Raw genomic sequence first — 14017 nt, 5'->3', positions numbered from 1 at the left:
AATTTGTTTCTAAATCTATTCGGAAGGCTCTGTCTGTTATTCCTCCTTCTGCTAAACGTAAGAGGTCTTTTAAAACTTCACATATTTCAGATGAATTTTTAAATGACCGCCATCATTCTGACTTATCTATTTCTGATGTGGATCTATCTGATTCAGAAGATTCTTCCTCAGATATTGACACTGATAAATCTTCATATTTATTTAAAATGGAGTTTATTCGTTCTTTACTTTAAGAAGTGTTGATTGCTTTAGATATGGAGGAGTCTAGTCCTCTTGATATTAAAACTAATAAGCGTTTAAATGCAGTTTTTGAACCTTCTGTGGTTATTCCAGAGGTTTTTCCAGTTCCTGATGCTATTTCAGAAGTAATTTCTAGGGAATGGAATAGTCTGGGTACTTCTTTTACTCCTTCTCCAAGGTTTAAGAAATTGTACCCTTTGCCATCTGACAGATTAGAGTTTTGGGATAAAATCCCCAAAGTTGATGGGGCTATTTCTACTCTTGCTAAACGTACTTCTATTCCTATGGCAGATAGTACTTCGTTTAAAGATCCTTTAGATAGGAAGCTTGAATCCTTTCTGAGGAAGGCTTATTTATGTTCAGGTAATCTTCTTAGACCTGCTATTTCTTTGGCTGATGTTGTTGCAGCTTCAACTTTCTGGTTGGAGGCTTTAGCGCAACAAGTGTCAGACCATAATGTTTATAGCATTATTAAACTCCTTCAACATGCTAATAAGTTTGTGTGATGCCATTTTCGATATCATTAGAATTGATGTCAGGTACATGTCTTTAGCTATTTTAGCTAGAAGAGCTTTATGGCTTAAGTCTTGGAATGCAGATATGACTTCTAAGTCAACATTGCTTTCTCTTTCTTTCCAAGGTAATACATTTTTGGTTCTCAGTTAGACTCAATAATTTCAACTGTTACTGGGGGGAAGGTAGCCTTTTTACCTCAGGATAAAAAATCTAAAGGTAAATATAGGGCTGATAATAGTTTTCGTTCCTTTCGTCAGAATATGGAACAAAAGCCTGACCCTTCCTCTAAAGGAACAGTTTCCGTTTGGAAACCTTCTCCAGTCTGGAATAAATCCAAGCCTTTTAGAAAGTCAAAACCAGCTCCCAAATCCGCATGAAGGTGCGGCCCTCATTCCAGCTCAGCTGGTAGGGGGCAGGTTACGATTTTTCAAAGATGTTTGGATCAATTCGATTCAAAGTCTTTGGATTCAGAACATTGTTTCACAAGGGTACAGAATAGGTTTCACGGTAAGACCACCTGTGAGAAGATTTTTTCTTTCACGCTTTCCAGTAAACCCAGTGAAGGCTCAAGCGTTGGAAATTTTAGGTCTCATGACTGCTGCATCGGACACAATCCCTTTTGCTCGTTTTCACATGAGACCTCTCCAGCTTTGTATGCTGAATCAATGGTGCAGGGATTATACAAAGATATCACAATTAATATCCTTAAATCCCAATGTTCGTTCTTCTCTGACTTGGTGGTTGGATCACCATCGTTTAGTGCAAGGGGCCTCTTTTGTTCGTCCAACCTGGACTGTGATCTCAACAGATGCGAGTCTTCTAGTTTGGGGAGCTGTATGGGGATCTCTTGACAGCGCAGGGTGTTTGGGAATCTCAGGAGGCGAGATTACCAATCAATATTTTGGAACTCCGTGCGATTTTCAGAGCTCTTCAGTTCTGGCCTCTTCTGAAGAGAGAATCATTTATTTTTCAGACAGACAATGTCACAACTGTGGCATATGTCAATCATCAAGGGGGGACTCACAGTCCTCAGGCTATGAAAGAAGTATCTCGGATACTTGTATGGGCGGAATCCAGCTCCTGTCTAATTTCTGCGGTTCACATCCCAGGTATAGACAATTGGGAAGCGGATTATCTCAGTCGCCAGACGTTACATCCGGGCGAATGGTCTCTTCACCCAGAGGTATTTCTTCAGATTGTACAAATCTGGGGGCTTCCAGAAATAGATCTGATGGCCTCTCATCTAAACAAGAAACTTCCCAGGTATCTGTCCAGATCCAGGGATCCTCAGGCAGAAGCGGTGGACGCGTTGTCACTTCCTTGGAATTATCAACCTGCTTATATCTTTCCGCCTCTAGTTCTTCTTCCAAGAGTGATTTCCAAAATCCTAATGGAGCGTTCGTTTGTACTGCTGGTGGCTCCAGCATGGCCGCACAGGTTTTGGTATGCGGATCTCGTTCGGATGACAAGTTGCCAGCCTTGGACACTTCAGTTAAGGCCAGACCTTCTATCTCAAGGCCCTTTTTTCCATCAGGATCTCAAATCATTAAATTTGAAGGTATGGAGATTGAACGCTTAATTCTTAGTCATAGAGGTTTCTCTGATTCAGTGATTAATACTATGTTACAGGCTCGTAAATCTGTGTCTAGGAAGATCTATTACCGAGTCTGGAAGACTTACATTTCTTGGTGTTCTTCACATAAATTCTCTTGGCATTCTTTTCGAATTCCTAGAATTTTACAATTTCTTCAAGATGGTTTGGATAAGGGTTTGTCTGCAAGTTCCTTGAAAGGACAAATCTCTGCTCTTTCGGTTCTTTTTCACAGAAAGATTGCTAATCATCCTGATATTCATTGTTTTGTACAGGCTTTGGTTCGAATCAAGCCTGTCATTAAGTCAATTTCTCCTCCTTGGAGTCTCAATTTGGTTCTGAGGGCTTTACAGGCTCCTCCTTTTGAGCCTATGCATTCTTTGGTTATTAAACTACTTTCTTGGAAAGTGTTGTTCCTTTTGGCTATCTCTTTTGCTAGAAGAGTTTCTGAATTATCTGCTCTTTCTTGTGAGTCTCCTTTTCTGATTTTTCATCAGGATAAGGCGGTGTTGCGGACTTCATTTAAATTTTTACCTAAAGTTGTGAATTCTAACAACATTAGTAGAGAAATTGTTGTCCCTTCATTGTGTCCTAATCCTAAGAATTCTCTGGAGGGATCTTTACATTCTTTGGATGTAGTTAGAGCTTTGAAATATTATGTTGAAGCAACTAAAGATTTCAGGAAGACTTCTAGTCTATTTGTTATCTTTTCTGTTTCTAGGAAAGGTCAGAAGGCTTCTGCCATTTCTTTGGCGTCTTGGTTAAAGTCTTTGATTTATCATGCTTATGTGGAGTCGGGTAAATCCCCGCCTCAAAGGATTACGGCTCATTCTACTAGGTCAGTTTCTACTTCCTGGGCTTTTAGGAATGAAGCTTCTGTTGATCAGATTTGCAAAGCAGCAACTTGGTCTTCTTTGCATACTTTTACTAAATTCTACCATTTTGATGTTTTCTCTTCTTCTGAAGCAGTTTTTGGTAGAAAAGTACTTCAGCCAACAGTTTCAGTTTGATTCTTCTGCTTATAATTTCAGTTTTTTTCATTATAAGATTAAAACTTTTTGATTTGGGTTGTGGATTATTTTTTCAGCGGAATAGGCTGTCTTTATTTTATCCCTCCCTCTCTATTGACTCTTGCGTGGAAGTTCCACATCTTGGGTATCTGCTATCTCATATGTCACTAGCTCATGGACTCTTGCTAATTACATGAAAGAAAACATAATTTATGTAAGAACTTACCTGATAAATTCATTTCTTTCATATTAGCAAGAGTCCATGAGGCCCACCCTTTTTGTGGTGGTTATGATTTTTTTGTATAAAGCACAATTATTCCAATTCCTTATTTTTTTAATGCTTTCGCTCCTTTCTTATCACCCCACTTCTTGGCTATTCGTTAAACTGAATTGTGGGTGTGGTGAGGGGTGTATTTATAGGCATTTTAAGGTTTGGGAAACTTTGCCCCTCCTGGTAGGAATGTATATCCCATACGTCACTAGCTCATGGACTCTTGCTAATATGAATGAAATGAATTTATCAGGTAAGTTCTTACATAAATTATGTTTTTCTTATCGTTTATACTAGGAGAATTTTCTCATGTATGGGAGAAGTCAAGGATTTCCTTTTCTCCATCTCCTGTCTGTAATAAGCTGTCTCCTTTTATATCATGGCGCGTGGTTTTTAAAGTAGGGGGACCATTGCTATTCTGTCTGAGAGCTTCAATCCATATAATGGAAAGATGCTCTTTTAACGATGGAGGCTTTTATGGACGAGTGCGGCATCCTTTGGTGCGACGCGTTGTCTGATCCCATTTTGGAAGTCTTCCCCTTTTGTCTTCCAAGCAGGAGCAGGTCAAGTCCACTTGGATATCCAGTCAGTCTTAGATCAGGGGGAAGTAATTAATCAGAACCGCTGATGTCCTAGATCCCTAAAGGACTGTAGATACTGTTTTCCAAGATTAGAGTTGGTATTCAACTCTTCCTCCCAGGAGCAGGTTCCTCCTCCCAAGATTATCTGTAGTCCAGATAAGAAGAGAGGCAGGTTCGAAATGTGTTCAGGATCGTCCTCCCTGGGAGTGATTGTTCCAGTTCCAGTTTGGGAACAGGGGTTAGTTTTTTTTTCCATCCTGTTTCAAATACTTTCTTCCGAATTGAGACATGACAACATGTTTAAATCGGTTTCTCTGAGTACATTCCTTCAAGATGGAGATTATTTGCTCCATTCTTCCTTGGTACAGGAGGGTCAGTTTATAACGGCCTTAGACCTAAAGGATGCATACCCTCTGTTTTCTATTCAAGGGGTTCATTTCAGATTTCTGAGATTTGCTTTCTCGCAAACTTTTTCAGTTTGGGCCGACATGGCTTTGCAACAGCTTCCAGAGTTTTCTCAAAATTTCTGGCCGCGAAACGGTTCCGGGATGGCAGTTGCGTCCCTCCTGGACATCCTATGGGTCCAGGCGCTATCCTCCTACAAACAAGATCTCATTGGAGGTTTTTGTTGTCTGTCTTCGTTTCACAAATGGAATTGGAGCTGAAAAAGAGCTCCCTTGTCCTATTATCCTAGTATTTTGCTTAGTTATTTTTGATCGGAGGACAGGAAAGCCTAGATCCTTCTTCTTGCCTCCTTTTTTTCTGTCCACTGTTCGACCTCAGTGACTCGGTGTCTGAGCATGCAGAGCTGCTAAACTCTCAAACGGAATCAGTCATTGGAATGGGACTGTCAACAAGAGTCTTTTCCGTGGTGGTTTTAGCGGGATCTTGGCCTCAGGATTCACACTTTGGTGGCCTTCCTGGCTGTCTTTGACCGCGGACACCAGCCTGCTTGGCTGGGGAGGTGTCTGGGACTCGTTGAGACCCGCCGGGGAATTAGCTCAAATGGTAGAGCGCTCGCTTATTAGACAAGAAGTAGTGGGATTGCTGTCCACATTCTAACGCAGGGACTTTGGTCCTTGGATAAGTCTGCTCTCCCCTCTATCGGTTGGAGTTGATAACGATTTACAAGGCTCTCAGGGTTTCACCTTAATTGTCTGTCGCCCTTTTTATCGGGTTCTAGTCAGACAACATAGTCTCTGTGGCTTTCTTCAACTTCCTAGAAGGAACTTTAGTTCCTTAGTCACGATGGAAGGGTTTAGATTTTGTCTGGGGGTGGGTGCTCTGTTCTTGTCCATTTGCCATCCACTTTTTTTTTAATCGACAATTGGGAACGGAGGTGTTCTCCAGGTTATCTACCAAATAGGGGTTCCCATATTTGGTTCTGATGGGGTCGTCTGAACTCCAAGTTCGGTTCGAGGTTGAGAGATCCTCAAGCCTTTCTGATAGATGCTCTGGCAGTTACTTGGATCTTCAGGTTCATATCCTCCTTTTCTGTTTGTTCTCCTTCTGCAAGTCTTTGTTTGGATCTAGTAGGAGAGGGCATTGGTTTTCTTCTGACTCCTGCGTGACCTCGCAGGATTTGGTAGGCAGATCTAATAGAGATGTTGTCTTTACCTCTGTGAAAACTTCCACTGAGGAAGGGTCCTCTGTTTCAGGGGTGTTTACTCCTTCCAAATATCGTTTTCTCTAAAGATGATTGCTTGGAGATTGAACGCTTGTCTTTAGCTAAGCTTGGGTTTTAGAATCGATTGAGACCATGATTCAGGCTCGTAATCCTATCCCTAGAAAGATTTACTATAGCATATGGCTGGATCTCAAAGATTTATCTTTGCTCCCGGTTATCTGTTAGTACCCGCAGGGGTCAGATTTTGACTCTTTCTATTCTGCTGCTCAAGCAACTGGTGGATATGCCGGATGTACAATCCTTTTTCCAGGTCCTGGTCAGAATCAGGACTGTGTTTAAGTCAGCTGCTCCCTTGGAGTCTTAACCTTGTTATTAAGGTTTTTCTTCAGGCTCCGTTTGAGCCTATGCACTACATAGATATTAAGTTGTTATCTTGGAAAGTTTTTCTTCTGCTCGGAGGGTTTTCGAACTCTGTTTTGGAGTGTGGTTTCCTTATCTCGTATTTCAGACAGATATGGCAGTTCTTCGTACCAAATTTAGTTCTCTTCTTAAGGTTGTTTCAGTCAGAGATTTTAATCAGGAGCTTGTTCCTTCTGTCTGTCCTAATCTTTCTTCTCATAAAGAACGTCTGTTGCACAACTTAGATGTTGTGCGGGCCTTTAGATTTTTTTTTCTACAGGCTACAAAGGACTTTTGTCAGTCTTTTGTATTGTTTTTGTTTTTCTGGCTTTAAGGCCGGAAGGCGTCTGTCGCTTCTCTTTTTCTCTGGTTGAGAAGTGTTATGTATAGGGCTTATATGAGGCTGCTGGACAGCTCTCAGGAACTGGTTCATCAGTTTGCAGAAGCGCTGGTTGTGGGATATGCAACTCTGAACAAAACTGTTCAAGGTCTTCAGGGTCTCTGTAGATGGCTTATTTGTTGTCTTTCAAGACATTAAGAGAAAAGGGAACCCCCACCGGTAGGGGACACCTAGTTCTCGCAGATGTGATGTGAGAAATTTGACACACCTTCTTCTGGATAATGTAAGGGGGCTGAGGTCTGCGAATATTTGGACGGAATCTCCATTAATTTTAATAGGTGTTTTCCTCCTGGCTGCTGCTAGTAATTTCTCCTTGTCTTTGAAGTTATGGCAGCGAAGTACAACATCTCTCGGTGGGGCTGAAGCCGGTGGTTTGGGTCTCAGTGCTCTATACATCCTATCTAGTGAGATGTCAACTTCTTCGCTGTCTTGGAGGAAGTGGAATAGGTCTTGCATGAATTGTGGCAGCGCTGTGGGAGGTATGGTTTGAGATCCCTCTTAATCTAAGGTTTTGGCGTCGGCTGCGGTTGTCCAGGTCTTCGATTTGTGTTTGTAATTGGGTGATTTCAATAACTTGTTGTTGAATTGGCATATCATTTAGGTTGAAGGATTCAGACATTTCCTCTGCGTGTCTCTCAAGTTGGAGGACCCTGTTACCTAAATCTGTGATGTCCCTTTTGACGTCTGCCAGACCATCTTTGATTAATAGGCTAAATTGCAGCATAAAAGAAGTAAAGTCCTCTTTAGTTCGTAGTCAGCCCTTGTGAAAGGGAGTTCATTTTCAAAGTGAGGGGAGTTAGTGTCCTCGCCATCGTTGCTGTTTTCTGATTGTGGTGATCTAGGTGTCTCAGTGGTAGCTGGCTCAAGAGTTTTGAAGTAGAAGTTCATTTTAGAGCTTGACGGTGTGTTTGTCTTGTTAAATTTGTCTGATTTTGTTAGGCATTTAGAAGCCGTGTGAAAGTAGTTGTAGGAGCGTGCCTTGTTTTCGTATATAGGATTATAGCAGGATATTCTGTCCAGAAAAAGGTCTGAATAAAGTGTGTAATTCGCTCCTCAGAGTATGTGTTAGACGTATTATATTTCAGACATACTATCTTGTATGCTCCTTTATCATTTTTCTTTTAATCCCTATTTAGTTATTCTGTGTCAGTTGTTTATAACAGCTTGGATGGTCCTGTGGAATATTTGATTGTGCATATGCCTATAGATTGTTTGGCAAATAGGGTTCTGTAGTGTAAGGCTTTAATGTAGGAGTGAGGACCTGTGCTGTCATTCAGCTGCAACAACTGCAACACTTTATGGTGTTGCTGAAGTTGTTACTTTAACAGTTTGTCTCTTCTAAATGCGGTAATCCTGGTGATGTAACGGCTAGGCCATTTATATTGCCGTGTGTGCAGCCTGATTTCAGCGACATCTTTGCTTCTAGGAGTGCTGGAACGTCCGGAGGGTAATTGGCTGTTTTATAAGCCTGAGTTTGTATGCTAATGCGGGAGCTGTGTCAGCCCGTTATCTTGCTTCTTGTGGTTGTGGCGGCCGTCAGCCTGGAGTTTTGCGCGTTGTGCAGTTATAAAATATGGCGCCCTCAAGTATAAGATGTTTAGGCTGGTGTAGGTAGTAGAAGAGCTGTATTGTCCATTGCACCTTGTTTAAAGGGACACTGTACCCAAAAAAATTCTTTCGTGATTCAGATTGAGCATGAAATTTTAAGCAACTTTCTAATTTACTCCTATTATCAAATTGTCTTCATTCTCTTGGTATCTTTATTTGAAATGCAAGAATGTAAGTTTAGATGCCGGCCCATTTTTGGTGAACAACCTGGGTTGTCCTTGCTGATTGGTGGATAAATTCATCCACCAATAAAAAAAGTGCTGTCCAGAGTACTGAAACCAAAAAAAAGCTTAGATGCCTTCTTTTTCAAATAATGATAGCAAGAGAACAAAGAAAAATTGATAATAGGAGTAAATTAGAAAGTTGCTTAAAATTGCATGCTCTTTCTTAATTACAAAAGAAAAAATGTGGGTACAGTGTCCCTTTAAATGTTGCCCCTTCATCCTTTTCTGCGAGTCATTTGGAGTAGCGTTAGACTGCTTCTGAGTTCTTCGTATTGCTCTCTTGGAGATTGCCACACTGAGATGCGACCATGCTAGTTGTTGGCCAGCTCCGCACCCCTGTGTCACGACTTTTTATGTGTGTGTGTAATCTAGGTCTGTGAATTTGGAATTTAAGTCATAAGTGTTGCAATATGTTTGCTGTTGGTGGGCTTTAAACTTAATAAATTTGCCTCTCAATACACACACATGCACTTCCCAAATTGAGAATTTGTTTTGAGTCGAATCAACGTTAAACTTAGTTTTCTGTAATAGGTTTAGATATACTATATACTAGTTAGAATCTCTGCTTTATTTAATAGTATTATCTAGTTTTCATAAATAGGGTTTTGATGGTGGGTCTAACAAAGAGAATTTGTGCTTAACAGCCGAATGGTCCAACCAGACCGTGGGGGGAGATACCACAGCGTTTTACCCGTGCTAATCCTGGTTGGTTTGTAGATATGTAATTGATTCTACTATGGGACTTATGAGAGAAGAATGTGTAGTCTCTTGTGTCTGATGGGTGAAGCGCCATGTATCATAAAGATTAACGTCTTTCAAACCGTTCCAGAGTATATTTGTAACCCTCTTAGAAATTTTGATATTGGGGTTGGAACTATCCAATTAAGGTTGGATGGAAATATTAAAGTCTCCAGCCTTTAGCAATATAGAAAAAAATGTATGTAGTTGGCACCAGTGTGGATTTGATTTAAATCAAACTGATTTAATTCACGATTTAAATCACTAGTCAGTAAGGCTTGATTTAAATCATAGTTTTCTATAAAGACTAATTCTTGCTGGTATAACTTTAATATGCAAGTAGATGAAGATTTTTAGAATAACAACTTTTCATATTAGTTTTTTATCCCCAGTTTAATAGGTTAATCAATATAATTCATATTTGGTCAACTTTTCTGTTGTACTTAGGAAGGAGAAAAATAATCATTACCTTAATAATAACAATTTAAATAGATTTATTCAACTGAAACATTAACATTACAGCATATGTTATTTGCTTAAACAAACATCCATGTTTGTTAACTAATTTGGCTAAACAAAATATATATATTTTAAGAAACTTAGACTGTCAGCCAGTTTCACTTTCATTTTGAAGTACTGCTCGTCTGCTTGCCCCTTCCTCCTCACACTTAGTTTCACTTTCTTCTTGTGCAGATCTATTCCACTCCAAACAATCAGAAAAATATTGTTTCTATTCACTGAACTTCTTGAAACTTAGCACTGAAGGGGTTGATTTGGTATTCATAGGTTTGTAGAAGTTAGGATTCAGGTCTTTTTCTCAACTCTGTTCATGTTATAACATTTTTGCTGTGAAGAAGAGGCATGTGATCTCTGCTGAGTCAAATTCAGTTTTGAGAACTACAAAAGTAAACCAAGCATCTGTGATATCTTGTAGGCAGAGAAACTGCCCAATAATCTTACAAAAACCTCTGGAAGAGCATGACATTGTGAATGGATTAATGGAATTTATTTACCAAAAAAAATTAAACATATACAGCCTTATTCTACATAATTAAAAAACTAATCTTTATTTCATGATGGAATAACCTTTGGATGGTAATACATTTTCCTCAAAAAGCATTTTATTTAAAAAAAATCCGATTTAAATCCAAAAAAATCCGATTTAAATCCAAAAAAAATCCGATTTAAATCCAAAAAAATCCGATTTAAATCCAAAAAAATCCGATTTAAATCCAAAAAAATCCGATTTAAATCCAAAAAAATCCGATTTAAATCCAAAAAAATCCGATTTAAATCCAAAAAAATCCGATTTAAATCCAAAAAAATCCGATTTAAATCCAAAAAAATCCGATTTAAATCCAAAAAAATCCGATTTAAATCCAAAAAAATCCGATTTAAATCCAAAAAAATCAGATTTAAATAAAAAAAAATCAATTTTTTTTTATTTTTTTTTAAAAAATCATTGATTTTTATCCCCCCTGGTTGGCACTATCTAATTGACTAACAGGGTTTATGTAGTATATATTAGAAACTTCAGGTAGGGATTAGGAAATACCCTCCCTGGTGCTACCCACTCCCTTTTTTTCTTTTAACTTGGTTTAACAAATTTGAAGGGAGATTGGGGTGCATCTATCTCTAAAACTTAACATTTACTATTAAATAAAAATCTACAAATTATGGCATATTGAAAAAACATATAGAGGAGATTCAAAGTGGCAAAAAAAGGCCTTGTTTAGGAGCTTAATAACAGGAAGCGTCGGGTGGGGACACCCCTTGAGCTCTCCAAAGATCCAAAATAAGCGGAGGGGGACAAAAATAAGGTGATGCATTTCGGCCCGTATACAGGCCTTTTTCAAACCTTTATGTAATACCTTGTGGAAGGTGTTTTATAGGCTTTTTGGGGTTGGGAAACTGCCACCTCTTGGTAGGAATGTATATCTCATATGTCACAGATTGTGGACTCTCGCCACCATGAAAGAAATGCATTTTTCAGGCGAGATTATTTTGGGGGTATTTTTTTCAGTTTCCTTAATTAAATTTGTGTTTCTTCTTAGAACTCAACTGTGGCATCTCATGATGAAAAAAGTAAAAAACCCAAGAAGAAAAACCGAAGGCGGAGAACGAGGACTGACGCAAAAAAAGAATCTGAAGATTATTGCTTTCGTTGTAATGATGGTGGCGAACTGATCCTGTGTGACAAAAAGTTTTGTACAAAAGCTTATCACCTTTCTTGCTTAGATCTTGTCAAAAGACCTTTTGGTTAGTATTTCCCTGTCTTGATTTAATTTTTTTAGACAGTAACAGACTTTGTATAGTTCAGAATTCACTATATTTAATTAGGAGTAAAATACTATTTTGTATTTTGGTTATGGTTAGACCAAGTTTGATTTTGACACGTTATGAGATCTGAACTGGCTTTTCAGCTTTCCTTCACTCAAATATATATTCTATTTGGTTGGAAACTAAATTTCTCTTGTAAAGGTGTATCCAGTCCACGGGTTCATTCATTACTTGTGGGATATTCTCCTTCCCAACAGGAAGCTGCAAGAGGACACCCACAGCAGAGCTGTCTACATAGCTCCTCCCCTAACTGCCACCCCGAGTCATTCTCTTGCAGCTCTCGACAAGAAAGGAAGTATCAAGAGAGATGATGTGACTTAGTGTAGTTTTTACCTTCAATCAAAAGTTTATTTTTAAACGGTACCGGCGTTGTACTGTTTTTACTCTCAGGCAGAAATTGGAAGAAGACTTCTGCCTGGAGGTTTGATGATCTTAGCGGTTTGTAACTAAGGTCCATTGCTGTTCTCACACATAACTGAAGAGTATGGAAAGAAAACTTCAGTTGGGGGGACGGTCTGCAGATTGCCTGCTTTGAGGTATGTTCAGTATATATTTTTTCTAGAGAGATGATAAGGTCTAGAAAATGCTGACAGTGCCTGGTATATTTAAGGTAAGCCTGATACAGTGATTTAACAACAACTGGGATCATGCTTGCAAAAAGGGATAATATTCATGTTAAAACCTATATTACTTAGTGTAAAAACGTTTGCATGATTTATAAATAAAAACGTTTTTTCTCTGAGGGTGATAAATCTTTATTTGGGGCCTAATTTCCACATGGCTTGTTAGATTACTCCTAGGAGTACTTTTTTAAGGCCCTCTGACTTTGAGTGCATGGTGGGAGGGGCCAATTTAGTTTTAAGTCTGAGACATCCAGCTTCTCTGAAGGAGTCCTCTGGCTTATAGGACCTCTATAGAGGTTTTTGTTCCTGCAAAAATCGTTTTTAAGGGCAGGTAGGAGCCACAGCAGGGCTGTGGCAGTGTGTTTGACTGTTTAACAGGTTTTAAGTTTTCTCCAACATAGGTGTGTCCGGTCCACGGCGTCATCCTTACTTGTGGGATATTCTCCTCCCCAACAGGAAATGGCAAAGAGCCCAGCAAAGCTGGTCACATGATCCCTCCTAGGCTCCGCCTTCCCCAGTCATTCTCTTTGCCGTTGTACAGGCAACATCTCCACGGAGATGGCTTAGAGTTTTTTTGTGTTAAACTGTAGTTTTTATTCTTCAATCAAGAGTTTATTTTAAAATAGTGCTGGTATGTACTATTTACTCTGAAACAGAAAAGTGATGAAGATTTCTGTTTGTAAGAGGAAAATGATTTTAGCAACCGTTACTAAAATCGATGGCTGTTTCCACACAGGACTGTTGAGAGGAATTAACTTCAGTTGGGGGAAACAGTGAGCAGACTTTTGCTGCTTGAGGTATGACACATTTCTAACAAGACTATGTAATGCTGGAAGCTGTCATTTTCCCTATGGGATCCGGTAAGCCATTTTTATTACATAAGAATAAAGGGCTTCACGAGGGCTTTTAAGAATGGTAGACATTTTCTGGGCTAAAACGATTGATATATAAACATTTTTAATACTTCATAGCTTTGAGGAATTATTTTATTCTTGGGAATTATGTAAAATAACCGGCAGGCACTGTATTGGACACCTTGTTCTCTAGGGGCTTTCCCTAATCATAGGCAGAGCCTCATTTTCGCGCCTCTATTGCGCAGTTGTTTTTGAGAAGCATGACATGCAGATGCATGTGTGAGGAGCTCAGATACATAGAAAAGGCTTTCTGAAGGCGTCATTTGGTATCGTATTCCCCTTTGGGCTTGGTTGGGTCTCAGCAAAGCAGATACCAGGGACTGTATAGGGGTTTAACATAAAAACGGCTCCGGTTCCGTTATTTTAAGAGTTAAAGCTTTCAAATTTGGTGTGCAATACTTTTAAGGCTTTAAGACACTGTGGTGAAATTTTGGTGAATTTTGAACAATTCCTTCATACTTTTTCACATTTGCAGTAATAAAGTGTGTTCAGTTTAAAATTTAAAGTGACAGTAACGGTTTTATTTTAAAACGTTTTTTGTACTTTGTTATCAAGTTTATGCCTGTTTAACATGTCTGAACTACCAGATAGACTGTGTTCTGTATGTGGGGAAGCCAAGGTTCCTTCTCATTTAAATAGATGTGATTTATGTGACACAAAATTTAGAGAAAACGATACCCAAGATGATTCCTCAAGTGAGGGGAGTAAGCATGGTACTGCATCATCCCCTCCTTCGTCTACGCCAGTCTTGCCCACACAGGAGGCCCCTAGTACATCTAGTGCGCCAATACTCCTTACTATGCAACAATTAACGGCTGTAATGGATAATTCTATCAAAAACATTTTAGCCAAAATGCCCACTTATCAGCGAAAGCGCGACTGCTCTGTTTTAGAAAATACGGAAGAGCATGAGGACGCTGATGATATTGGTTCTG

General features: G+C 39.3%; 1 protein-coding gene across 1 annotated transcript in view; it reads left to right on the top strand.

The window, feature by feature from the left end:
• The window catches only part of LOC128647529 (histone-lysine N-methyltransferase NSD2), a gene marked incomplete at its 5' end in the record, with an annotated part of 92013 nt that overhangs the window by 51984 nt on the left and 26012 nt on the right, over positions 1-14017 (top strand). The window contains one exon of the mRNA XM_053700313.1: positions 11260-11464. Within this exon, the coding sequence (XP_053556288.1) occupies positions 11260-11464 (205 nt within the window). The remainder of the gene's footprint in view (positions 1-11259; positions 11465-14017) is intronic.

Source organism: Bombina bombina, chromosome 2 (genome assembly GCF_027579735.1).
Source record: "Bombina bombina isolate aBomBom1 chromosome 2, aBomBom1.pri, whole genome shotgun sequence".
NCBI classification, from domain to species: Eukaryota; Metazoa; Chordata; class Amphibia; order Anura; family Bombinatoridae; genus Bombina; species Bombina bombina.
The sequence above is the reverse complement of the archived record's forward strand: the minus strand, read 5'-3'. Positions and strand labels throughout refer to the sequence as shown.